Here is a 27,831-nt window from a genome sequence, read left to right on the forward strand (position 1 = left end):
GACTGCCTGTGATGGTTGATGGACATTAACTCCCACAGAGTGGCTGGACTATGTAGGATGGTGATGGCTGCACCTTTCAAAAACCTGACTCAAATTGGCTGAAAAACTGGGGATGCAGAGGTAGGACAGGCTTTGAGGCTGGATTACCCAGCAGCTCAAAGGTGCAGAGGCGTCAGATTCCCTCCCTCCCTCTTCCAGTCGGCCATGCAGTGGCCCAAGGATTCCACCCTGCCTCCCACCCTGTGTCTCCACCTTCAGGTCAAGCAGGAGGTGGGGGAAAGATGCTGCCCGTGGCTCTCAGGAGAGACAACACTTTGTCAGACACCTCTAATTAATCTCTTCCATCCCACTGATGCAAATGCAATCCCAGCCCTTTCTTGAAGTAATTACTACACAAAGAGGGTGGGACAACGTTTAGGCTGATCAGGCCAATGCTCTGAGCTCTCCAGCTTCACTTGTTGTGTGTATTTCTGTTGGGCATTGCCTAAAATCTCCATTACAATATGGCGCCTGGCAGATGTTAGAGGGGCGTGTTTGTGGCTGCTGTGGTTAAGTTTCGTAAGATCGGGCCACCGGTAGGGATAGGTCCACTTCAGTTCTGGACACGTGGACAGTGCATGATCCCTATACTTTGCTTAAGATGCCCCTGTGCGTGGTCCACCCACGCTTGCATGACCTTTTCACTGATTGGCTTCCCTACCGCGCATGTCTTTCGTAAGCTTTATAAGCCTGTACACTTCCTCAATAAAGTAGTTTCTGCTTCGACAGAACCCACGGGTGCTTGTGGTGCGTTCATTACCCATCGACCTTACCCCTCCCGTTCGCCTTGTCGGGGAGTGCCTGTACTGCCCTGCTGGTCAGGGGCCAGCCTCAGGCTTCAGACCCCAACATCTTTCCAGTGCTTCCATTTAATAAATTGATGCCTTTAACAAAATTAGCCAAAAAGGCAAAGTGATCCTTCTGTTTATTAAACAACTATAAAGCTTAATTAAAAAGTTAACCCAGTGACCAGACCCGGAAATGAGACATAAGTTTAAAGTAGTGTAAAAAATATCTTTAAAAACATTTTCAGGTTATTTATGGTATTTTTATGTCTGTGGTAGATGGTCAGACAGTGGCCCATGGATGGCACCAAGTCACCTGCACCTGCCCTTGGGTATTATGCTGAGGCTTGGGGTGTGGCTGGCACTGGCCAACAGGATATGACACAGCAGAGGTGGGGAAGCTCCAAAGCTTTGGGGTTCGCCATCCCTGGCTTCCCCACGACATCATGTGAAGGAGCCTAGGTGAGCCTACTGGGCAAGGGGATCTGATTCTGCCATCTCTCCTGCCACTATTCAACAGGAAATAGCAAAATAAAAAGTGTATTGAGCCAATCACATTTTTTAAAAAAGTTATCATTTGCTAATTAAATCTTTCAGAAAGTTCATTTAACTGCAGTGAAAAATATTAATAATTAAAGAAGTAAACTCTGTTACAACATTTTAAGAAATAAGGGACAACATAAGACCATTGAGACTTTTTCCCATATTGATCTTGGGGGTTCTCTTGAAGTCACAAGTCGGTTACTAAACAAAGTGCCAGTGTGTCCCCAAGGATGGCAGAAGTGGGTGGGAATTCAGGAGTAGAGGGAAGCTAGCAGACTGCTGGGGCTTGTGAGGTCACTGCAGTTTGTAGACAAGACTTACTTGACTTAATTTGTGTGAGTTCTCACTTCAGCAGAGAACACTACCAAGAACAACCATTGGCTAAACAGTGTCCTCAGCACAGTGTTCGCTCTGTTCATTGCTGTAGGCAATAGTCTGCTCTTGGGTCGCCATTTTCCTGTGAAGACTGAAAGCTGTTGTGAAATTACTACCGGACACAGTGTAGTCTGCTGCCAGGGGGCTGGAGGGCAGACTTTTCAGAGCCATGGTGTCAGACTCCTGCACAGACAGGGGCAAAGGCATAGACCTTAGCCTTGGGAGGCCAAGAGGCCATCTGACTTACCCTTCACTGCAACAATCGCACGTAATCCTTTCCAAGTCCTTAATCATCTTCTTGGGGGGAAAAACAGATTGAGTAAGACAGCCAAGGGTCCCAGCTGACCTTTGTCAACAGGGCTCACTGTAATGATTACCATTGCAGAGAGGTGGTTAGTCAACCCCACAGGTCCCTTATCTGTGACACGAGCCTGTTCCGGAAGGGTTACTCCAAACATGTGACTTGAGTGCTAACACATAGGAGGTGAGCCTACTGAGCTCAAATGCTAAACATTTTGGGGCTATGTGTAGTGAGGGATACATGAGAAATCTGAAACACACAGCTGAATAAAGTCCACTCAAATAGCAATCTCTATATTCATTCCTTAACTCCTTTCCATGCAAACCCTCATATTGGTTTTATAACAACCTCTGTATTTAATTGTTAAGATCTACTCACTGTACTTTACTAAGATTTAATTAATAGAAGAAAGAGAAGCTTCAGGACAAATTATCACTTCAAATGGTTATTTATGAAGGCATATTAAGGGATATTTGTCATAGCATAGCATAGTATAATCAGCTAAAGAAGGTCAACTAGAGGAGAGCTTGTTAAAGCAAATAGAAAATAAGGGCTACAGAAGGCTAACTTCTTTTTAGGAAAGGATAGTGTCAATCTGTTTCCAATTTTGGGATCATCTATTGCTAACAGTAAAAAATAGGCCAATGCAATTGTAGTTATTCTCCTTTAAGAGTTAGTATAACTGTTGATATTGTTAAGACAAAAAGGAAATTCTTACTATTTGAAAACATCTGACGTACAGGAACACAGTGCTGAAGTTAGCAACTGTCATTCTGCCACCAGCATAACCAAAGTAAGTTTCCAAGGAAGTAAACTTTGCTGGTAGGATGGGCTGATCGACCAGGGAAGCTCCCGCTTCTCTTCTCTCAGCACAACACTGCTTTGTGTTCAACTAAGCTATCTGATGTGCCGATCCATGAGAAAGCCCACTAAAGATCCTCAGACTCGGCGATCTTGGTGGCTTTCTTGTGTAGAGATTGCAGTGAAAAGGCTGTTGGAGAAACAGGTCTTGATTCTGGAATATGCTCCATTCTGTATTTTTCAATGTAGGGGGCAGCTACTTCCCAAACCTGAGAAGGAAGCAAACAGAGATGAAATACTGCCGATGCTGTTTCCACATGCCATCAAACATCAACTTCATCCCAAGTCAAACATCCTCTATACCTGACTGGACACACAGTGGCTGTTTGCTTGCTTTTACTTTATGACATCTGACACCTGATCTGTGTCCATAAATCCTTGGTTGCGTTAAAGGCTTTAAGAATACAAAGTCCAAAATTATTCCAAAGTTACCATGAAGCTTTCTAACTTAATACACTTGAGAGTTGGCCGGCGCCGCGGCTCACTAGGCTAATCCTCCACCTTGCGGCGCCGGCACACCGGGTTCTAGTCCTGGTCAGGGCACCGGATTCTGTCCCAGTTGCCCCTCTTCCAGGCCAGCTCTCTGCTGTGGCCAGGGAGTGCAGTGGAGGATAGCCCAAGTGCTTGGGCCCTGCACCCCATGGGAGACCAGGATAAGTACCTGGCTCCTGCCATCGGATCAGCGCGGTGCACCGGCCACAGTGCGTTGGCCGCGGCAGCCATTGGAGGGTGAACCAACGGCAAAGGAAGACCTTTCTCTCTGTCTCTCTCTCTCTCACTGTCCACTCTGCCTGTCAATATATATATATATATATATATATATACACTTGAGAGCGAGAGAGAGCACTTTTATCTGTTGATTCATTCCACTCAGAGGCCACCAGGGAATGGGCTGGGCTGGGCTGAAGTCAGAAGCCAGAACACAAGCCAGGTCTCTCACATGGGTGGCAGGGACCCAACTGCGGCCTGCAAAGGTGTGTGTTAGCAAGAAGCGGGAGTCAGGAGCCAGAGCCAGGGATTGAACCCAGGTCCTCCACTGTGGTGGGTATCCGAACTGCTAGGCTAAATCCCACTCCCTCATGAAGGTTTTGACTGCTTCCTCTTCCAAAGCAGAGGAAGCAAGCAAGTACAACCTAGAGGATCCAGTGGACAGAGTGAAGGATGGCTGCTCAAGGCTATGCCATGACACTGTTTTCTAAAGCAAGCCTTGTTTATTGGATTTCCCCCATTGCTCTATTTCCAGGCCATGAGGACCCTGTGCCCCTGACCTCTGCTATCCCAAGTGCAGCCTGTGCCCCGGCAGCATCAGCAACACCTGGGGGAGGTCAGACCCTCAGTCGCCCGCCCCCCCCCCCAGACCTGCAGAATCTGAATCAGCATTTGCACGATGCCAGGCAAATGCATGTGCACCGTTAGGATGGAGAAGCCCGGCCTCAGGCCCTTCTTTAGTTTTTCCTCCACCCATTAGCCTCCTCTTTGAAGCACTGCATCATCTCAAAGGAAAGTCCAGGGTTTAGCTTCACACTTTTATCTGCTTGCCATGGACAGCCAGGAAGCCTTTCCGACTCCATGACCTCCTAAAACACATTATGCAAAGGCCAGCCTCTCACACACAGCCTCTCCACGAGCAGCCAGCAAGTGGCTTCCCCTACCCGGGGGTCCAGGGAACATTAAGAAATGACAAGCATGAAGATCAAAGAGAAAAAGCACCCCCCCAAAAGCAGTGCAACTGTCTTTGTGATGATGAGGGGAATCAGGTTGCCCTATGGAGGGAACACAATTCTCACAAATTATTCTAAAGGTTTAAAGCACTTTTAAAAATATGTTAAAAAGATGAGTCAGCGTGGAAGGTATCTGTGTCTCTCAGGTAAGTCTTTGGTTGATGTACCTGGAAGAAACAAGCAGTAAAGAAAACCTGTGTCTTTTCCACTGAGATTGGGGCAGAGTCATGCAAGTGTTGAAGAAAAAACCTGCAACTCCAGGTCCATGTACAGTGAACCTGGTGGTTGTGATATTCTCACAAGAAGTATGGGGATAGGGGCCGGAGCTGTGGCACAGTAGGTTAGCGCCAGCATTCCACATGGGCGCTGCTCCTCTTCCCATCCAGCTCTCTGCTATGGTCTGGGAAATCAGCAGAAGGTGGCCCAAGTGCTTGGGCCCCTGCACCCACATGGGAGACCCGGAAGAAGCTCCTGGCTCCTGGCTTTGGACTGGCCCAGCTCCAATTGTTGCAGCCATTTGGGGAGTGACCCAGTGGATGGAGGACCTTTCTCTCTGTCTCTCCCTCTCACTGTCTATAACTCTACCTCTCAAATAAATAAATAAAATCTTAAAAAGATTAAGTATGAAGATAGTCAAAAAGTTCATGGAAAATAAAGAGATATATTTATTTTGCTGCAAAAGTTTTTTGAAATCCATATCTAGTTTTTTCATATTATGTGCTTTCCACAAACTTTTTTTTGAAGATTTCTCTCTCTGCAAGGAATTCTAAAATTTTGCACAGAAATAAATTTAGCTTTTAATCCAATTTCCATGAACTTTTTGAAGGATTCTCATGCTTCTGAACGAAAGAGATTATCTCAGGGAGGGAGATCAATAATCAAAGTTGTTTTCTCCCCATAAATACTTTCCCCAAAACTCCCATTTAAAATTCAATTCAAAGGTGGGCATTTGGCCTAGCAGTAAAAAGACTTCTGCATTTCACTTTGGTTGAGTTCAGGTCCCAGACCCAGATGTCTGACTCCAGCTTCCTGTTAATACAGGCTCTGGGACACAGTGGTGATGACTCGAGTAATTGAGTTCCTGCCATCCATGTGGACTTCTGGAATGAGTTCCTGGCTTCTAGTTTCAGCCAGGGCTGGGGAGCTGTATCCAGCAGGAATATGAGAAATCAACCAGTGGGTGGTAGCTCCCTTACTCTTTCTCTTTTTGCCTCTCTCTCAAAAAAAAAAAAATCAGCTTACAATTCTTTAATAGTCAGTGTTTAGGTGCAATGTAGGCACTCAAGGGTTTATCAATGGCTTTGTAGTGGCCTTACAAGTTGTCTTTGTGTTTACTTCCATGGAACAGCCAGGAGGCAACAGAATAAAACCGTGTTTTTCCATCCACTCACCCCCCATTCTCACTTTGCTTTCCCATCATGATAAAAACTTTGAAATGAAGTCAAGTGGCCAGCTTACCTTCTGCTCAAGCAGAAGCCTATGAGCTGCCTCGATGTCTGGGGCCATGAAGCGATCTTTTATCCAGGGCCTACGGAGCAAACACAGCAACCCAGCGGCCAAACAGTAAGTACTGCCAAGGCGCACAGGTCTGAAACGGTGTCACTGCCAGGGAGCTGTTGACCTTACCTTACAACTGAGCGCACCAGATCGTAGACCTTCTCTAGTGGAGTGGTTGTCCTCAGGGGGCGTAGGAACTCTATGCCCTGGCAGGCCGCCAGAAGCTCGATGGCCAGCACTAAAGCAAGAAATGTCAAGACAGCAGTTGGTTAACGTCTGAATTCTTGCTTGAGGAGTAAAAATTACAGGGATTGGCAGCTGTTAGTGGCGAACTAACAGATAGTTGGTTCTCTATCTGTGGGTAGAGTGAAGTTGCCCTGGGTCTTTGTTGCCATTCTAAAGCTGCTTATCTAACTTCTTGTCTGTATCTTTAACTGTGAGAAGGAGAGAATTGAGACATACACCTGGATTGATGATCAGATCCCCTAACCCACCCAGGAGGCTCCCCTTTAGTGTACCCCAGCAAAATCTTCTCTCATTCACATCCTTTTTTTCCTTTAAGATTATTTATTTATTTACTTGAGAGGTAGAGTTACAGACGGGGGCGGGGGGAGAGAGAGAGAGAGGTCTTCCATCTGCTGGTTCACTCCCCTATATGGCCACAAGAGCCAGAGCTGGACAGATCTGAAGCCAGGAGCTTCTTCTGGGTTCTCCCATGTGGGTGCAGGGGCCCAAAGACTTGGGCCATCTTCTACTGCTTCTCCAGGCCATAGCAGAGAGCTGGATTGAAGAGGAGCAGCCGGGATATGAACCAGCACCCATATGGGATGCTGGCACCACAGACAGAGGCTTAGCTACTAAGCCACAGTGCTGGCCCCTCTTATTCACATCCTCAAATCAAGATTTGTTGGTCAGGAAGAAGGTCAGAAAGAACACCTGATCCCAACCTTGAGCCTCACCCTATTAGATAAGTGTGTGCATTTCATCAAGACCCATGACCTTCAGAGTTTTCAGTGCCTTATGCAAGTGTGAAGTGAAGGTACTGGTCTGGAAGACATGAAGCTTCTTTTAGGTCCACAATGGATTCTAGAGCTTTATCTTCTCCCACTGTGACCTTTGTGTACCCACCTGTGTTCTTAACATGCTTCATAAATTTAAAGACAAGTCAATCAGAATCCAGAGTGGTTTAATCTAGAATTATATTTCTATAAAAATTCTCCATCATTTAGACTCTATTAAATGTAGAGAAATATGGATTTCACTGTTACAAAGTATGGTACATTTAATAAGAATTTTTAGCTAAGAAAGATTGTCTAAACATTATTTTACTGAGAATTTAATGTTGGTAAGATACTAAAATTCTGCAGTTTTTGTTTAGTGGACTTGGGAGTTGTGGGGAGCAACTCAGACTAGACTAAGTTACTGTAATTAAGACTTATTCTATGCATCTGCTCTCCCACAATATGGCGCTGGGAGAGGAGTAAACAGCTTCTACACAGCTGCCTCTCACCAACTTGACAAGCTGCAGGAGCTGCTCCTGATTGGAGGAGAGCAGCGTGCTTGGCGTGTGGGTAGCAGAGTTTGGATTGGTGGAAGAGGACTATAAAGGAGGAGAGAGACAACATGCACCAGGAACATCTAAGAGGAACACCTGAGGAACATCTGAGCAGCCCCCGAGAGAGCTGGCAGGCAGTGTGCCGCTCCCCCATGGAAGTGGGGAAAGTGGCAGGGGGAACCGCCCTTCCACGGAGGTGGAAGGACGGCAGCCAACCCGGGGAGGGCCGAGCAGACAAAAGAACAGCACAGGGTCCTGTGTCGTTCCTCTGCGAAGAGGGGGAGCGACAGGGAGTCTTTAAACTTGAGAGTTTGGAATGGACATTATAGAATGTGTTCTAGGACAACCACAACCATTTGTTCTGGCTCTTTCAGACCTTGAATGAAGGCTTATGTGCCAGGTGTTTCTAGCCAAAGGAATTGCAAGACCAAAAACAACTTGAAATTCGCATAAAGATTGAGATAGCAAACCACTATCATCCATCTTGATCAAAGAAGTTGAGCAGGGAGTTGGTGAGTGAGAAGAGATAGTGTCATGTAAAGCCATTTAGACGTCTGGAATAAACCTGGCATATTGCTGAAGCAGCCATCTCACTGTCTAATCCCCATATTCATGGGTATTACAAACCTTTCACTAAGAGTTTGCTCTTGACTCTTAGGGATTCCATTTTGAGATAATATCCCCAGGAGCAGATCCAGAATAATCCTGCCACTGTAGGTCTGATAACCTATGAGGATAGGGGTTTATCTTTTCTAATCAGGATGGTATAGGAAATGGTTAAGATAGTGAACTTGAATCAGCCACCTGGGATTACGTTCTAGCCTTGCCATTTACTGGCTGTATAGCTTTGGGTACACTATTTAACTTCTCTGCCTTGGTTTTCTGATCTGGACAATGGGATAACAATATATTCCTGCTAGAATTACGGTGCGGATTAAATGAGTGAAAAGACTGAATGCCCACAGTGAATGCTCAGTAAGTGTTAGTGATATGATGCTTCCTCAGAAGAAGCACATATCTCAGAGATGAAGTCAGAGCTGAAAAACAAAAAACGAGAACTAAACACTTGCAGGAGACACATGGAACGTGTCAGGAAAACCTTAATTTGTCGTCACTGCATAACCAGCAGTTCTCCCTAAGTTCATCAACTGGAATGTTTTTAAAAACATGGACTTCATTGCTACAAATTCAAGGGGTTCAATATGTCTTGATCTAGCTGGGTTTTTTTTTTTTTGACATGGTTCTCATGTATTTTGAAATAAGATCATATTCCATGATTTAATAACCACCTGAAAATATTTTTAAAACACACTGACAATAATCTGAATTATGAAACATAATCTAGTTTCATCTGATTATTTTCTTCACCTTAACAGAGTATAAAACACATGAATTAAAACTATCCTAAGCAAATAAATATCAATCTCGGCCTTTTGGCTAAAACAACTGCAAATAAATATCAGTACCAGCTACTTGGGTACATTGCAAATACATGTTCTCAAAGTTTTAAAATTTGAACAGTATTCATTTTATCAACCTCCAAGTCTAATATATACCTATGTTACTTTACTAAGATTGCTGCTCTTGAGCTGTATCACCGTCTTCATTGTCATGCAAACGTCTAGGTGTTTATTTAGGTGGTCTAGGTGTTCCAGGGCCATCCAGGGATACAATCAGCCAGACAAGATCTTTGCCCTAATGGATCTTATATTTTCCTGGGAAAGGCAAATAATAAGCCTTAGAGATAGATATTAGGTGGTATTAGGAGAAAAAAAAAAAAAGACAGGGGGAGAAAGAACAGTGATGGCTGCTTTAGTTGGGGTGGGGAGGGAAGGTTTCAGAGATGAAATCTGCGAAGTTACATAGATGGAGGGAGAAAGAGAGCCACAGGGAGCTCTTAGGACAGAGCTGTGGGCGAGGACCAGAAAGGAAGGGGACGCATTTGTTGATAGGTCCAAGAATAGCACTGTGTTTCCAGGGCAGAGAATGGAACAGGGGGAGGCGGCAGTGAGAGGCAGAAGCAAGATCATGGGGAGCTTCCTGAGCTGCAGGAAGGGGGCTGGATTTTGTGCTGAGCACTGGGAAGTAACTGGTAAATTTTCAGCAGGCCATGGTGTAATCTCAGTGCTGTTTTCAAAAGTTCACCCTAGTTGATCGTGTGCGGTGACTAGAGAAACAGTCGTGAAAACAGCAGATTATCAGAAGGAGTTGACAGAGGCTTGGTTTGCATCTTTGGAAGGTGGGGTTAATTTGTGAATGAACTGGACAGAACAGGATCCAGAAGAGTGACTCTTTAAGCTTTTGGCCAGAGCAACGTGTTCAATGGGGAAACCACCTGAACAATGAACATTCACAGCACCCTGTGATCGATACCAACAAGTGCTGGCAACAACGTGGAGAAACCGGCTCCTTCAAACACAGCAGGTGCAACCTAATGTGGCATAGCCACTTTCAATCTGGAAGATCTTCAAGAAGATGAGCACAAAGAGAGCATGTGACCTAGCCGTTCTACTCTAGAGATATGAGAACCTACGTCCATACAGAAAATGTGTTCACAGAAGCATTAGTTACATTAGCCAAAAGGTGGAAAGAAACCAAGGCTCCCTCAGCAGATAGACAAACAAAATTTGGTCTGTCCTATACAATGGACCATCATTCAGCCAGAAAGAGGCAGAGAGCACTGATATGTGCTACAACATGAATGAACCTCATAAACATGAATGGACCTCATAAACATCATGCCGAATGGAAGAAGTTAGTCACAAAAGACATATAGCATATGAATCCTTTAATATAAAATGTCTAGAATAGGTAAGTCTATAATAGACAGAAATTAGATTAGTGGCTGCCTACAACTCAGGGGAATAGGGAGCATGGGAGGATAATAGCCCAGGGTTTCTTTTTGGCTGATAAAAATATCTTGAAGTTGACTGTGGCCACGGTTATACAACCTTGTGAATATGCTAAACATTGTAAGGTATGTAAATCATATCTCAACGCAGCTCTTATCAAAAAGAAGGTTCTCAACTCTCACACTTATGTTAAAATATCAGACAACTGCTTCCAGTACTGTAACATAAATTCAGGAACTTAGAAAATGCTGCCTTAAAAATCCCAATTTTTTCCCTTTATAAAATGAAACAACACAAAAAATATCAGTGAGAAGGCAGAGAGAAGTTGGCTGGCACAGCTCTCCCTATGAATTATCTTTGCCAGAAAGGTTGTAAGCAAAGCTTTTCAAGTCTTTAGGGACAACTGCAATGGACGGGAAATGCAGGGGACAAAGAACAAATCAAAAGCGACACCACAGGAAGCTAACAGGTAAATCTACAATGTCAGTCTTTCTACAGAAGAATTAACCTGATGCTTCAACTAACCAATGGCATGAAGGGTGTTGAGGGGAGGAAGTGAGGGAGTGGGGGAGGCGAGAGGACTGTTTTAGATGAAGAGAAAGGTAAGTGAGTGAGCATTAAGACTAGTGGTTAAAATGCCCATGTCCCATGAGGGAGTGCCTGTTCAATACCTGGCTGGCTCTGGCTCCTGACTTGGGTTTCCTGCTAATGTAGACCTTGGGAGGTAGCAGTCACGGCTCAAGTAGTTACCTCCCTTCCACCCACATGGGAAACCTGGGTCAAGTTTCTGGCTTCCCACTTTACCCCCAGGGACCACTGCAGGCATTCAGGAAGGGAACCAGGACACTGGAGCATCCTCCTGCCCCCCACTCCCCGTCTCTTTCTCAAATGAATAAAAAAAAATAAAAGAAGCCATGACAACCAAACTTAAAACACGGGCTCTGAAACCTGACTCGAACAAACTCACTCCAATGACACTGAGATAATGGGAAATTCTGGCTATGAATGTGGTGGGACTGGGACTTCCTGTTGAATTTTGCTGGTGGTGATAATAGCATCATGGTAGATAAGAAAGCATTCATATTTACAAGAGAACATATGTAGGAATTAAATAATATGACATTTGAAATAATTTGGGAAAAGTAAAAGAAAAAGTGAAGCAAATGTACTAACCATTCAAACAGGTGGGTGAGAGTTCACGACAGGAATCTCCCTTTTTGAATACATTGGAAAAGTTTGATTTTAAGGGGCCAGCACTGTGGTGCAGTGGGCTAGGCTGCCATTTGTGAAGTCGGCATCCCATATGGGCACCAGTTGAGTCCTGGCTGCTCCACTTCTGATCTAGCTCCCTGCTGATGCATCTGGGAAAGTGGCAGATGGTGGCCCAAGTGTTTGGGCCCCTGTATACTCATGGGACACCCAGATGAAGCTCCCATCTCCTGGCTCCTGACTTCGGACTGGCCCAGTCCCAGTCACTGTGGCCATTTGGGGCATGAACCAGCAGATGGAAGATCTCTCTCCTTCCCTCTCTCCCTCTAACTCTATCTCTCAGATAAATAAAATAATAAATCTTAATAAGAAGAAAGAAAAGTGAAGCTTCATTTTAAAAAGCCAGCCAAGCGAACTGCTTAGCTCTGCATGAACACCTGGCAACATCAGACTCACCTGATCAAACACAGGTTGATCCCATCTTCTCCCTAGGTCTGGGAGGGGCCTGAGGATTTGCATCCCCAACGACCTCCCAGGTGGTGCCAAGGCTGCCAGTGGAGATCCCACTTTGAGAACCACCGGTGTAGAAGTGTGTCCGTGTGGCCTGCACCTCCCACTCACTGCTGTTACCTTGCTCCACATGCTCGACGACCCTGAGGGCCTTCCTTGCTGCCCACCCGCCCATGGAGACGTGGTCCTCCGTGGCAGCGCTGGTGGAGAGAGAGTCCACAGACGAGGGGTGGCACAGAGCCTTGTTCTCAGAAACTGCAAGAGACCAATGCAAGCTAGGTAGTACCCCCAAGAGGATAAACCACCAAACAACACATGGCTCCCCCAAAGGGCCCTCGACAAGGAGGCCTCGCCAGCAGCTCTGGACCATGATCCAAGCACCAGACTCTACAAAATTACTTAGAAAAGGAAGCAGTTTGATTTTTTCCCCCCCAAAAGTGAGAGGGATTCTACAGCTATCTTGAGTTCTGAGGTAAGACAAGGATGGGGAACTGGGAATTCTGATGCTATAAAGTCGAGTTGAAAACACTGGAAACATTTAGTGTGCCCGGGAGGCTTGGGGGTGGGGAGGGGGGAGGCATAATGGGCATTTTCAGGTACTTGAGAGCAATCCAGTTGCATCATCAGAAGAGGTGGGATTAGAATCAGGCGTGTGGTATTCGAGGCTTGAGGCTGGACCCAGAGATCCTGGGTCCCTTAACAGTTCAACTGCTCAACTGTTCAATGATAACACAAGTGAATGTTCTGGGTTTAAGCCAGTGCTTGGTGATGGCCAAAGATATACCAGGGCAATGGGCTGAACCCTTGGGATGACCCACATTGGAGTCTTTCAAATTGGATTGGGCCTATGAGTCACCCAAGGATCTTGTTACAAGCAGTCTAGGGGGGACCTGAGTTGTACTGTTCTGATAACTCCAGGTGATGGCTGTACGGTTGGTCAAAGACTACTCTTTATATAGCAAGGCCCTAGGTTGAGGGATTCCTCCTCCCCAGCTTCAGAAGTCAGAAAAGGTCCAACTCAAAAGTCTCGTCTCCTCTTTCTTTGGCCTTGAAAGCTTCAGCTGTTCTCTGTACTGTAAGGGATGAGATGCCTGGCTTTCAGTGGAGGTGATCAGCTCCTCTTGGTTTGCCTAAAACTTTCCTGGTATTGGCACCTGAAGTCCCAAGTCCTGGGACTCTAAATTGAGGGCCCCGTGGACAAGCAGCCTATGGTGAGGCTTGTTCAGAAAGATAACTTATAAGTGGCTGAAAAAAAAAGGAAAACCTCATTTCATTGTAATGAAAACAGGCTGAGCCACTGCACTAGAGAGCTTGGGAAGCTCAGCACGTTCAAACCAGGTTTCCTAAGACCATAATGTTCTCTAGAAATCAATTACCATCCCCCTCCCCCATCACCGTGTTACCGTGAGAAATCTCTAGCCTTCCACGGGCTATTCTAATCAGCAAACAAATGAGCAAATAGAAGATACTGGGTCAGAGGAGAAAGTGAATTCAGTGGCTCTTCGTTGGTTATTTGTGTTGAGTTTTAGTCAGAGGCTTAAGCGTGGAAGGGGTTGGGAGTAATTATTAATAGCAACGAATACCTACTTAGTGCTTCTGATGTGCCAGGCACAGTGCTAAGGCTTTCTGTTTAATTCATTTTATTCTCAACACAGTCCCACTGGGTGAATTTATCATCTTTGTTTTGTGTAGGAGTAAACTGAGATCAACAGGATTGAGAGACACAATGAGATACTGTAGGTAAGGAAATAGCAGAGTTGGGATTCAGGTTCAGGGTATATACTCTTAATTAATCACCATGTTATCCTGCCTTTTGGGGTAGGTAGGGGTGCTAGATAAAACACAGAACCCCTAGTGAAATCTGGATTTCAGATTAAAAAATGAATACTTTTTTAGTGTAGGTATGTGCCAGATAACTCAAGTGTAACTGGACACACTGCATTATTGTTGAATTTACAACTCTGTTTAGGGATTACTTATTGACTAAGGTGAGCTCTTCATTTTAATTTTAGTGAGAGCATGGATTTGGGAGTCGCATGCCTGGGTTTGATTTCTGCTCTATATCTCACCAGCTGTGCAATACTGGGTAAGTCACTTGACTTCTCAGGTCTTCAGGTATTCATCTGTACAACGAAGGGAGTAAAGTACCTGCCTGTGGTGGTGTTGGGATGATTAAGTGAACAAATATCAACGAGAACCACAGCCTCTGTGCCAGGCATTGTTCTGATTCATTATTTCTGTCTCTTACAATCTTGAGTCACATCAGCTATCGGATTGCTCAATTTTCTTAGAGGGTATCCTGCTACTTATAGATAATCTTGTATATCGTAATCATATCTTTATTTTCAGTGGTTGATGTATCTACTGGCATATATCATTTAATTAATTATTCAGGTTGTTTCTAATGATAACTGTTAGCACCTTTGTCTTTTTCCCTCTGAGAGTCTTCAGATTGAGATTTTGAAAAAAGCTACAAAGGTGAAGCTCTTACACAATGTCAAATTGCTTTGCAGAGAGTGATAGTGATTAAGACACTTGAATCCTACATTGGAGTAACTGGGTTAAATTCCTGTCTCTGGCTCTTGACTCCAGCTTCCTGCTAATGCAGACTCTGGGAAGAGCAGTGATGGCCCAAGTAACTGGGCTGCTGCCACCCACATGGGGGACCTGGATTGTTTTCCTGGATCCCAGCTTCACCCCCAGTCCAGCCCCAACCATTAAAAGTATTTGGGGGGGCCGGCGCCGCGGCTCACTAGGCTAATCCTCTGCCTTGCGGCGCCGGCACACCGGGTTCTAGTCCCGGTCGGGGCGCCAGATTCTGTCCCGGTTGCTCTTCTTCCAGGCCAGCTCTCTGCTGTGGCCAGGGAGTGCAGTGGAGGATGACCCAAGTGCTTGGGCCCTGCACCTCATGGGAGACCAGTATAAGTACCTGGCTTCTGCCATCGGATCAGCGCGGTGCGCCGGCCGCAGCACAACAGCCGCAGCGGCCATTGGAGGGTGAACCTACGGCAAAGGAAGACCTTTCTCTCTGTCTCTCTCTCTCTCACTGTCCACTCTGCCTGTCCAAAAAAAAAAAAAAAAAATTTGGGGAGTGAATCAGCAGGTGGGAGTTCTCTGTCTTTGTCTCTCTTTCTCTAAATTAATATGTAAAATTTTTCTTTTAAAAAAATTGCTTTTCACTCTGAAACTTCCTGAAAGCTTTCAAGAAGTTCATGGAAAATGTGTATTGTGAAGCTATCCACGGATTCCAAAATTTTTTACACCAAAATAAACTTCTCTTTTAATTCTATTTCCCATCAACTTTTTGAAGCACCTTTGTATTTATGACCCAATATTGTCCTATTATGTTTCAGTATAACATTGTTTGGGTTTTATTTTATTTTTCTAAAAAAATGTTAAGGAGTCAACCTGCTACATTTGAGAGTGGTAGGATGCAAATAAAAGTGTTGAAAGAGTGGACCTCATTTAAAGACAAAATTCGGTGTTTTCGGGTAACAAGGCCGGCGAGGGTTGTGTTTGGGAAAAGGGCAGTGTCCTTACCAAGGGCTGCAGCTGTGCAGTGGGCTATCATGAACCCCGAGTTCAGACCACCTTCAGACACCAGGAAGGCAGGCAGCTCGCTGAGGGAGGGGTTACAAAGCCTTTCAATTCTTCTTTCACTAATGGCAGCAAGTTCATGGACACCAATGGCCAAATAGTCCAGGGCCTGCAAGAAGGTCTCAGTTCAGTTGGCCCCTTCTGGAATACGTGTTCAGAGTCAGAGGCAACTTTAGAAAGCTTACTTTGGCTGGGTATTCACCGTGGAAGTTTCCTCCAGAGATTGTCTCTCCCCTACTGGCGAAGACCATCTTTCAAAACAGGTTAAGGTTGGAACATAGCATTGACTGATCAAATCAAGTGTAACTCCTTCCCCAAACTACTGTTTTTTACATTAGGGTGGCAGTCCTTGTATAAACATGGGTAGTAGAAAGAAGAGACAGTCTTCCCTCGTGCAGGGTTAACATCAATGGGCACAAAAGTAAATAAACCTTGAAGATGAATCGTGAGCGCCCAACTGGGGGCCAAAGAAACAGAATGAAATGTCTTCTGCTGAGATTAGAGATATCTAAGCTCTAATGTACACATAATGACTGTACTCATGTGGTGATTAGTATTTGCCCTCAAAATGTTCATAGCTTGAGACTAAGAATGGAGACCAGAACATCCATTAAAATGGGCACTGTGGCCTTTTGCATAAAGGATTTGCTGAATGGAACCTGTTGATGAGCAACCACCTCAAAGTCTAGACCAATCGATCTTGGGAACTTTCAAACTCCATAGTCAGTGGTCCTGGGCCAGCCTTCAACAAAGACAGTGACGAATAGGTCCTCACAAGCCTGTTTTCGTAGAAGGCAACTTAAGTCCCCACTGAATGTTATTACCATCGGCAATAATTCCATCCTGCTCTGCGCTTTATTTAAATCAGCAGGCAAAGGCAGTAACAGATCCTCCTTCCTTTTTGCCTACAAGGGCTAAAGAATACTCCTGGCCCTCTGTTCCCATGGTTCCTGTTTCCATGCATTCGCCCACCCATGCAATCTGTGGGCCGAAGTTACTCACTCATTTACTCTATGAAAGGAGCAGAACTGAGATGCTATACAAAATGATTGCTTCAGTAGATCCTCCAGTTGCCAGCTGGAAATTCTATAATTAAAGTTTAGTAGACACTCAAAAGATACAGGATTATCTGTTGCACTGTTCAGTTCTGTGGTAATGATGTTCTTCACAAATGCTATTGTGTCATTTGCAACCCCGTGGATCTAAAATATGATCAAAATAAGATAGATGACCAATTGATTTCCTTCAAGGCACCAATACCCTTATAGGATAATACCTTCAGTGTTTCCCCCAGGAAGTGCTTTGCAATTATAACCATGGAAATATATGGGGAGACTTCAAAACACTGGAAAATGGAATTAAAAGATACATTTATTTCAGTGAAGAAATTTGAAATTCCTCATAATAAGCATTGTCTACTAGCTTTTTGAAGACTGCTGGTAAGCATGGATTTAAAATTTTTTGCACTGAAATAAACTTAATTCCATTTTCCACTAACTTTTTGAAGCCTCTATTCATTTAGAATATGAAGAGAACTTTGTTAAAAGTCATCTGGTTCTCACTGAAACCAATTAGAATCAATTCATCATAACAAGGTTTGACATTAGATCAGTCTCCAGCTGATCTAATGTCAGCACATTAAACAGCTGATCTAAACAGATCTAAACAAGATCTGATCTAAAAAGATCTAAAACAGCACAGTGGAAGAGGGAGAATGCAGACACACAGGCAGATTCATGGCCAGGTTGTTCGGAGAACTTTGGACAATGTACTTCATTTAACAGCTGAAAGAGATACAGACTTAGAGGACAGACCCCAGAACTTACCATATGCACACCAACTCCTGGGCATGGCCTATAGAGACCATTCAGATGGTAGCTATTATCCAAGGAGGGTTAAGTTCGTGAAGCATAAAGTTACCATATTAGAAAAGCTCAGAAAACAAGGCAGCTCCCCTGAGGCAAGCCAAAGCCAGTCACCACGTTCTAAAGTAGCACCTGCCTCTCTGGCTACTCTCAGAAGTCAAGAAAGCAAAGATGCAGTGATCAGACTGACCCAGAGCAAAGTACTTAACTCTGTGCCTCTACTCCCAGCTGCAAAATGAGAGGAAGAACACTTGTCTCATCATTGGGAAAATCAAGTAACAGACACGGGAGACCCTGTGATGGCGCCTGTCACATAGTCTGCTGTCCTTATTAGAGAAACAGGGAGGCGTTAAGCCAGGACTTCTTACTGCTGAACTCACTGCGCAGTTCTTTCCCATACATGCTTTTGATGTGTCATCTAAGAAGCTAGCTGGAACACAGCTTGCTGAGTAAAAGGAAATGAGAGTGTTAGCCCTAGGGAGCGCTCTGTATGACAGTAAGGACTGGAGCTTGCACAAGCTGACATGTTGTTTGCTAATCTCAGTGAACTAACTGCCACATGTCAATGGGCACCTGCAACACAGGGCTCCTAATGTCAGCTGAGGTGATCTGCTTTGCTTAATAAGTTAAGCCTCATATTCATATGTAATGGTTTACACCTGTCAATACTGATACAGTAACCATGGGTATGCTCTTGAATTTTAAAAGATATAACTAGACTTCACCATGAACATGGTTGGCTGGCTGGTTCAACTTGTATCTAACAGGGAGAACCAGTAAAACTCTATTAACTGGTTGTGATGATGTCATTAATAAAAATTTTTATAAGTTTGGGCACTCCTGCTGTTGACACCATTTGGGGAGTGAATCAGAGGATGAAACACCTCTCTCCCTCTGCCTTTCAAATAAATAAATAAATCTCTTTGGAAAAATGTTAGGACACTAGATCAACAAGGAAGGTGTCCGCTGGATGACACTGAAAGGAAAGGAGCGAAGCCATTCCAAGATGAGCTTACCACAGGGAATGAATCGAAACTTCACAATGATTTGCTCGCTAGTCGTACCAGAGACATAATTTTTAAGAGGCAATAAAAAATGTGGACTCTAGTAGACCATTACATGGATTTCTAACACCTTCTTTTTTTTTTTTTCCATTTCCCCTCTGAATTTGGGGAGAAAAACTTTGTTGGGGTTTTTGGTTTTACCTGTGGACAGCAGCGCAAGGTGTATGCATCCTGCACCCGGTCACAGAACCTGTGACTCTCTGTGGAAGACATGGAGAGGGTAAGATAGGACATACATCACCAGTTCTCTCCCAAAACATGCAACCAAATCAGCCCACTCACATAAACACGCCCAGACCTGCTATTTCTGATGGGTGATGGTCGGAGTCCAAGAGTGACCGAAAACGAAAAGCAACTTCAATTTGTCCACGATGTGGGCGGACAGCATGAATGTCTAGAATTGATGAAGCAAAAAAGAGCAATCTTGGTAACAGAACCAGCCACCACATTGGCCTCAGGACTACCCACAGTAGCCCTCAAAAGTCCCGGGGGTCCTTGACCACTACTCGGAGAGTTTGAAATTTCATTGCAGAAACAAAAATGTTCTCAGTGCCTATTCTTCCCATTTTAAACACCTGAGGGCAAATTATGTGTTCTCACTGGGAATTTAACTCAAGACACTGGGCCTGCCTTCCAAGGAACTGAGCTCCTATACCCCGTAAATATACACAAGTATTATGAGTCAAAAAGTTTTAGAAGTGATTCAGAGAGAACACAACACTTCTTGATAAATGGGAAAACATTTGCAATAAGGAACTAAATACAAAAAGAAATGGGTTAATAATAGAAGGGCCTAATAGTGGCTTAATTCACTTAATTCAAAGTCGTTTTGAGACCATTTCCTGTCCTACTTCTCATTGCTGCAGAGTCTTTGCAATTCACTACCTGCAGAATGAGCTACAGCTTCTGTAGTCTTTCTCACCCAGTTTCCTAACTGAGCTCCATCCTCTCCCACTCTGGACCTGAGGCCGCCCAGACCCTCTGACTCACTTGCTCCTCAGGGCCACATCTGTCCAACGTGCTGGCTTCCAGGGCCGGGTGCAGCACAACACAGGTGAAGCTGTGGCCGCCCTGGATGTGCCACAGGCACCTGGTGTTCTCCTTCCTCACCACCCACTCGCACCATCCCTGTGTTTGAAGACCTTGACCACTGCCCCCCAGCCCCACCCCCACCCTCAGGTGGCAGAACCACGCGGACCTGTATCAAAGGCCTTGGTGGTGCCCTTTAGCACCTCGAGGGTCAGGGCGGCGACGATGTCTGCCTGGCGGGCGATGGCACTGGCTCTCTCTACAGCCTCGCAGCCCAGGGAGGTGATCATCTGTGTCCCATTGATGAGTGCCAGGCCCTTCGGGGAGGGAGGGAAAAGGTTCCTACTGTAAGTGGAGTTTGTGTCTTTTGCTTTTGTCTAAGAGAGCAATGGGCCAGTGGCTGATTCCCGTTCCCTAAAGTGCAGGGCGTTGAGGCTTATTTAAGCACTTGAGGGATCCGTGGTGTCAAGTGTGACATTGTCAGTACCCCTCCTTCCAAATGGTGCCTGGGAAGGACGCCAGTTCCCCAGCTAGCTCTGGAGTGTGGACTGTGCATCTGATCTTCAGAAAGATCCTGGAAAATGGCATTAAAAGATAGGTTTATTTTGGTGCGAAGAAGTTGTGAATTCCACACTTGGCTTTTTCTCATGAACTTTTTGAAGACCCCGTGTTAGGCATGGCTTTTGAAATTTTTGTGCCAAAACAAACTTCCATTTTAATGCCATTTTTCCATGAACTTTTGGAAGGACTTTGATAGAATTCTTAGCTCTTTATTCTGCATTTCTTCTTTAACATCGCCCCACAGTAAAGTCAACCAGGAACAATTCTGGCCCAGGACGTTTGGCTTAGAGTCTCTGTGAGGGATCCTTAGATTTTTAACACAAAGAATCTTCCAAGTGCCCTTTCTTCAGTGAGCAACTTTCAAGAAACAGGTACCCCACTTTCACTTTCAGGAACCATTAACACTGATCCTAAAACCAAAACCATGGCATAAACAAAGGCCTCTTAATAGGAATGAATTTGCCTTGACTGCTTACCTCTTTTGGTTTCAAAACCACTGGTTTCAATCCGTGGGCTTCCAGAACCTGTAGAATGATTGCAAATACGAAAATGGGAATCTAATGAACTAGCAGCCTATTTCTGATTTTATATGGAATCCAATAAAAGACCTTTGAGGCCAAAGGTCTGTCTGATGGAAGGTCAGACCTACACACCTTGCCTCTAGTTCTGGTCTTCGATCTGAAAGCAGACTTGCCTTTCAACTGATTTTTGTACTTAATCCGGGGACTTTTTTTCTGTTTGCAGAACCAACTCTAAATGCTGATTTCTAGGTCTTTGGTGTTCAGTTTCTACCTTAGTGATTCACCTGTGCAGGCTAAAGCTGGGTTCCTGACTGTCCTTGCTCCCTGCTTCTAGGGCATGACCTAAAAGCCCTTTACTCCCATTTATGGTTGACCCAAACTCTGGCAGAACCTCTAAGCAAAACTTGAGTGGCAGATATAGGAGCACCAACCAGGAAGGGTCTATGGAGTTCCCTCTGCTAGATGCGCACAGAACCCCAGGAGAACAGGGGCAAAGAGAGTAGCTAAGGTCTTGCTAGGGAAGGGGAAGGGGGCATTTCAAGAAGCAGAAAGGCAGAACCAGTGGCACTGACTATCTTCACCAGTGGATCAGAGTAGCCGCCACAGGCAGATTCTGTCTGGGGAGTTGGGCTAGGGCTAGGGGAAGGAAAAATGGAGACAGAAATTCAAGGGTAGTTAGGGCCATGATGCAGGGAGTAGGAAGCGTGCAGTGGAAAATGATCACCTAGGAGGCTGGGAGAGTACAGAGGAAGGGCACAAGGTGTGGGGCCGGGAAGGGAGAAGATGCAGAGGATCCACAGGGAAGCTACCTGGAGGACTTCTCTGAAGGGGACCAGAGAGAGGCGGGGGTGCGGGGAGGAGAAGGTGTGATTGCACGGGGCACCTGGTTCAGTGACCAGCACATTCCAGTCCCTACAATGCAGAACCCTGGATAGGGGAGATTAGGGGGATTGCATGACAAGCAAGACTCTTAGAAGCCCCTTAAGTTTAGACTTTAGCAATGGACAATGGAAAACCTGCTGGAACACAGCTAGAACAAGCTGTGTTTGCTATTGGGAAAGGTCAGCCTGACTGCTGTGTGAAGGTGATTGGGGGTTCACTGACAGCAGAGACAGGGGAAGCTGCATGGAAGAAAGACTACCTGGAACCCACAGGACCATTATTATTATTATTATTATTATTATTATTATTATATATGTCATTATCCCTTTAGCAGCTTCTTCCTTGGCTCCTTGCCTCTTTCACTTACGTATGGGGCCTCCCAGCAATTGCCCAGAGATAAAACTTTCATTGATGCTTTGCTCTACTCTGATGGAATTTGGAGACAGGTGAGAAAAATATGAAGGCATTATTAAATAAAAGCCTCAGGAGCTTGCAGAAAAGTGGAACCTGCATCCCAGAGGCCATCTGGTGAGTGTTACGATCCACAGTTCTGTACCTGTGAGACCAGCTCCTGAGTAAAGTTGTGATACCATGTGACCTCCCGCACAGGCACTGTCAGCCTTGTGGGTGCACAATAAGTTCTTGGGTGTACCTTTCCACCAAGGTAATCACCAACTCTGGGAAACTGATTGACAGTCAGGGTGGACGTTAATAGGCTTGCCTAGTTTGACTTCTAAGCTTCAGTTGTCTCATCTATAAAATAAAGACAGCAGAGGCCCCCGCTCACTGGGCTGTAGAAAGGAGTGAGTGCACAAACCATCCATGTCCAGCCATTGTCCAACCCAGGGAAATAACTGCACATGGAAATTGCTAGAAAAGTCTTACATATTTAGCGTCAGCCCAGCCACTCTTTGGAGACCACATCTTCCCTTCTCCAATTAGGCCGAGAGCCAGATGAGAGAGTGGGGCCAGGTCTCCACTGGCACCAACGGTTCCTTTCTCTGGGACGTAAGGCAGGCAGGAGGCTGGGAGAGAAGAAGGCACGAGTTACTTCAGGAAGGCAACATTCTGGATGTTCTCACTTTGCCAGGAACCTCCCACCCCTGCCTGCCCCCATTCCATCTAGGATGACTCTGGCCATGAATACCGGGGGAAAGAGAATTTCTCAGGCACAGCTAATGCTTAAGGGACCCAGCTGAGCTGCTTTGGCGGGGGAGGGCAGAGGTGAGGGGAGGAAGGAGGAAGAGAGCAGGGAGTAAGCAGGACCCTTCTGGGAGCCTAGCCTTCAAAATGTGCATGCCGGCACCCGACCAAACAGTTCCACTTCTACAAATTCTGGAGGTGTATCTTAAAGATATGACCAGGAACTAGTTGCTGTTCATTACAGCCTTGCTTGTGAGAATAAAAAGTTAGAAATTATCTAAATATGGAGTTAAGAGACATTCATGTGATGGAATGGTAGGAAGCCACTAAGTGCTTTTGGAGAGTCTTTGGAAATATATGACTGTTTAACATTAGGAAAGCAACATAGAATGTTCTGGAAGGACATGGCACACCACAGTGTCCACAGGGCTCTCTGGGGAGATCAAGTCTTAGGCAACTGAGTGTCTTCCTTATTTGCTAGTCACCCACTTTGCCACCCACCACCATTTATAAGTAAACACGTATGATTTTGTAAGAAATTCCCAAAAATGTTACCAACAAAGGTTTCATTTTTCTAAACTAACACTAGACTCTTGATAGCGGTGTCTTTTCCAACTGTTAACATTGGAGAGAGCAATGCCATGCACGGGGCCAGCTTCCGGATCGGTTTGCCCTCGGGGCGTCTCAGGGCTCTAGGGACCCAGGGGGACCTTAGAGTCACCCATCAAGAACAGATGACTTCAAGCGTGGAGTCTGCAGTCTGACCGAATGGGATTTGAGGTTTATAACAGGGCAGAGCAGGGTAGGAGTAGAAATAGGTATTGGGATCACAACTTATCTGTTCAGCCCAGCCTTCTCTACTATAAATTATTCACTCAGATTGCTGTTCAATTTCATATTCATGGGTCATTTGCATGCATAGGATGGGAAACTCTGCATGTGTTCCTCTCTGTGGGACTGCCTAGCCCAGCTTCTCCTCCCATTCCTCCCCCATGGAGCCCCAGAGCTTCCCTGACCTACAAGGCTTCTCTTTATCAGGGAAGAGGAACAAGGCCTCCCAAGCGTTGCAAATCTGGCTCTCACACTGGAATTTTCCTGACCAAAAAGCAAGCTCCAAAGAAGTGAGTTGTTATCAAATTCTGCCACTACTTGGCTTGATGATTACCAGTGAGTCCCTAGCCCTTGGCAGGAAGTGGGATTTCAGAGTGCAGGTCTGACTCTTCCATCACATGGGGAGCACTGAGAGTTTAGGTTCCAAGGCACCAACCAGAATGGCAAAATTCTGAATGTCTGAAATGGACATCCAGCAACCATTGTGTTCCCCGGAAGATCCGCTGCTACTTCTCTAACCACACACGAGCACCCCTGAACTGGAGTTTCTCACTAGGCTTGAATATGGGGGCAGATGTAAGGTGCTTGTTGTACTAAAGATGCCAAATGCTAAGTGAAGGGTGATGGGGGATGGAGTAACCATCGTGGGAGTAACCATCTCAGCGGCACTGCCCCCTGCCCCTCCTATCTGCCTTCCTTCTTGCCAAGCCGCTTCCTATTCATCTCAATTACTTTGTCTTCTTAGCTCAGCCGATCCCCCTCCCCCACCCCCCGTATCTGGTCATTCAAGGGCACCCTGTGGGAATGCCCAGCCTCAGTGGAAGGTCAACCTGGGGACCCCCTGCATTACCATTAAATACTTCGATAACTTGCTTGAGCGTCTCCAGGGAAATGCCACTGTATCCTTTGGCTAAGACATTGATCCTCAAAGCCAAGAGCATCCGACACCTCTCAGGACTTAGGGGTTTCCCAACACCTTCAAAACAGAATTCATGTTTTTGCCAAGAAAGCCAAACCCCTTTCTACCTCCTGGCTGCCTCCATGCCTCAACGCTTCCCTGCTGTGGTCCGTTCTCTCTCCTGACATGGACAGCAGCACTGCCCTCTCCTTGCCTGGCTGGCATCCCAAAGCCCCATCTTCCAGAGAGAGATAAAAGGCCCAGATTCACTTTCTCACCTCCCCATCCCCGGAATGTCGCTGGGATCCCCCAGTTCCCAAACTCCTGCAGAATGGCATCCAGACTCCTTCGCCAGCTCCATCCCCATGGGATGGATGCTAAGTCTTGACCAAGTTTCCCATCCCACCTCGCCCATCCCAACTCATGGCCTGAGCAACAGCCATCATTCCCTCCCCTGAATACGCAGCACCCTCTCCGCGGGATGGACATGTGCTCCTGTCCAAGCCTGTCAGTCCACCTGGCCCGTTCCTTTCCCTGGGGCTCTGCTGAAAGGTGGTCTTGCCTGATGCCCTCTGCTTCCCTTCCTCTTGCACCCAGCACCTTGTCCTTGGCATGCACTACCTGTTTCCGGCTGACTCCACTGTGCTCTGTGTTATTCATTGAATTAAATGAGACCTAGGAGGCACCCGACACTCCAAACGATTTACCTGAAGAATGTGAACGCACTAAGTTGACCTGAAGTTCCCTGGAAGAGAAAGGTTAAGGCTCTCTTAGATATCATGCAGTGAAAATGTCTCTTCCTCTGGGAAAATGAAGGGAAGCACAGTTCAATCTTTGCAAGGGATGCAGGGTGGCCAGATGCAATGGACAAAGCCAACCTGTCTGGTTTCAATGCCAACTCCTTTCTTGGCCACTGAACCCAAGTTGCCAGCCTGCTCATGGGTACCTTGGGGCTAATGGGAATTACTCCCCTTGTTGAAAAAAAAAATCTCAAAGATGGCAGCAGGTAGAACCTGAAGGTTCTTGTGTTTTCAACTTACTCCAGCTTACTGATGGGAATGACAGTCCTGGCGAACTTCCCAAAACCTGTAGTAATTCCGTAAACAACTAGAATACAAACCAAACATTATACAATCAGACACAAGGGATTTGTGTGTGTGTTGGAAGAGAATTTTGTAACATAAAGACAACAATACCTGTTTTTTCTTTGATGATGCTGTCTATGACTTCCCTGGATTTTTGCACCTTCTTTTCAGCAATTGAGGTGAGCTAGTGACAGGTTGGTCAAAACTGAGCGTGTTAAAGACTTCCCTTTGCAGCACAAACGGCCAGAGGATTTGCCTCCCTCCCTCCCTGCCTCCTCCAGTACCTTTATTTTGTAATGTCCCTTTCCCAAGTTCACCAGATCCTCTGTGGTCAGACTGTCCCCATCTAAGGCAATGTACTGGACAAAAGAAGGAAATCTCTGAGACTGTGAACAGCTTCATGGCTCCAACAAGAGCAGCAAAGCTTCCTGTGGACCAAACTTTGCTGTTTCAGAAATTTCATCATTGCTGTGCAACAGGAATTAACTTATCCAGAAGAGGCTGGGGTGGGCAAGTTAGAAAAGAAGAAGCATCATCGTGCTTTTCCCAGCCTAGCTCTTCCGGCTGCACAGAGCTGGGTACAGCCTTGTCCTGTGTTTGCTCAGAAATTTTGCTGGCCCTCTTGCTCCTTACATGGAGAGGAGGGAGACTGAATTTTCTGGGCAAAAAGCAAGTGGTTTGAAGCTTACCTTCTCTGGCTCCCGGTACTTGCTGTATCTGCAGCCAGGTAAAGGAAAACACTGGGTAGTGTGCCAGTGCCCCAGCCCCACCGCTGGCAGGAGGCACCCCGCCCCCAAGCAGAGCATAGAGCCGGCAGGAAAGGATACAGGTAAACTCCTTCTGGCTGTGACGGAATGAAGTCGGGGGACATCGCATCACCTTCTATGACTAGAACAAGAATGTGGGGGGCCCTTAAAGATCACCCCAGAGCTGCTATCGGCCAAGGCATCTGCCTTGAATTTGACTGCCCTTGAATTTGATAGAAATGACTGCTTAGATTTCAAAGACTTTCAAGTGAGCATCTTAGCAAAGGACAGCCAATGGCAGGGGTGCAGACATTGAGGGTGCAATGCCAGTTCAAGATATCCCTCCCACCTCCATTCCCCACTCTGTTTCAGCTCCTTTTAATCTGAACTCCCCAGGCCCCTGTCCTGCCTGCCTCCAGTCCACTGGGCTCTTCAGAAGGACTCGGTGACAGCAAAGAGGTGCAGACCTGTGGTCTCGGAGTCAAGTCCAGCTTCTGTCACTGTCTAGCCAGCTGACTCTGGGGAAGTTACCTCTTCCGAGTTACCTTCCTGGCTGGATGTCAGAGGGCGTGGGAATCCTGCCTATCTCTTGGGGTTGTGTGAGAATTTGAGAGACCCAGAGGCATGGCAGGTGCATACCCAGAGCAAGCCAACTGCAAGCGCCACCTCTTCTCATTGTCCCTGAGGGGGGGAGGGAGGACCAAGCCCTCCCCTGCCACCACTCACCCACTTCCACAAACTCGTTGTCCTCCAGGGCCACCTCGAGCGGGTCCTCATTGTCCAGCAGCCCCAGGCCCTTGCACCGGCGCACCAGGAAGCACACGGCATCAGCAGAGTCGAAGCCGCCATTGTCTGGCTTGTTCTTAATGTAGCGCCTCACGGCCTCGCGGCCCAGCCAGCCCACAGTGAGCTGCGCATCCCGGCAGGGCACTGCCAGCCATTCCCCGCGCACGTGCACCGTGTACCTGGGCATGGCTCCGCGGCTGCAGCCCTGTGGCCCCGTGAGGCGACACTCCGGGGAGGGGAGAGTTTTATCCCTGAGTGTCAGCTGGGGTGTGGTCAGCTGGCTGGGAGGCCAGGGACGAGCTTTCACAACTCCGCCCCTCCCTCTCCTTCACTCATTCGTGTGGTGGACAAATATTTATCAGCACCCCAGGGGTTTCTTCAGTTTTTTGAAACCGAGTTAGGGGCAGGAGAGGCAGACCCAAGGCAAGTGGGCTTCCTGTCCACCTGTGACCCAGTCCCCAGACCACCTTGCCCGGGGGCATGGGGGGGGCAGTGTCCCAGTCCCTCTGGGCTCTGCTGCGCCTGCCCTGTGGTCAGGGTGCCCAGTGTCTCTCCCGCTGCCCTGGTTTCTATCT

General features: G+C 46.4%; 1 protein-coding gene across 1 annotated transcript; it reads right to left on the reverse strand.

Moving 5' to 3' along the window:
• Positions 1–2,375: 2,375 nt before the first annotated feature.
• On the reverse strand, positions 2,376–27,831 carry HAL (histidine ammonia-lyase). The gene is made up of 20 exons (XM_002711211.5): positions 27,197–27,831; positions 26,552–26,612; positions 26,414–26,441; positions 26,009–26,083; positions 25,836–25,908; positions 25,680–25,746; positions 25,347–25,384; positions 24,592–24,717; positions 22,653–22,792; positions 20,841–20,888; positions 19,973–20,120; positions 19,073–19,168; positions 18,916–18,974; positions 16,967–17,047; positions 16,031–16,096; positions 15,789–15,954; positions 12,369–12,503; positions 6,252–6,360; positions 6,084–6,153; positions 2,376–3,113 (listed from the first exon to the last, which is right to left on the reverse strand). The coding sequence occupies exons 1-20, from the start codon at positions 27,441–27,443 to the stop codon at positions 2,973–2,975; spliced, it is 1,974 nt and encodes a 657-aa protein (XP_002711257.1). The 5' UTR covers positions 27,444–27,831; the 3' UTR covers positions 2,376–2,972.

This window comes from Oryctolagus cuniculus, chromosome 11 (genome assembly GCF_964237555.1).
Source record: "Oryctolagus cuniculus chromosome 11, mOryCun1.1, whole genome shotgun sequence".
Classification (NCBI taxonomy): domain Eukaryota; kingdom Metazoa; phylum Chordata; class Mammalia; order Lagomorpha; family Leporidae; genus Oryctolagus; species Oryctolagus cuniculus.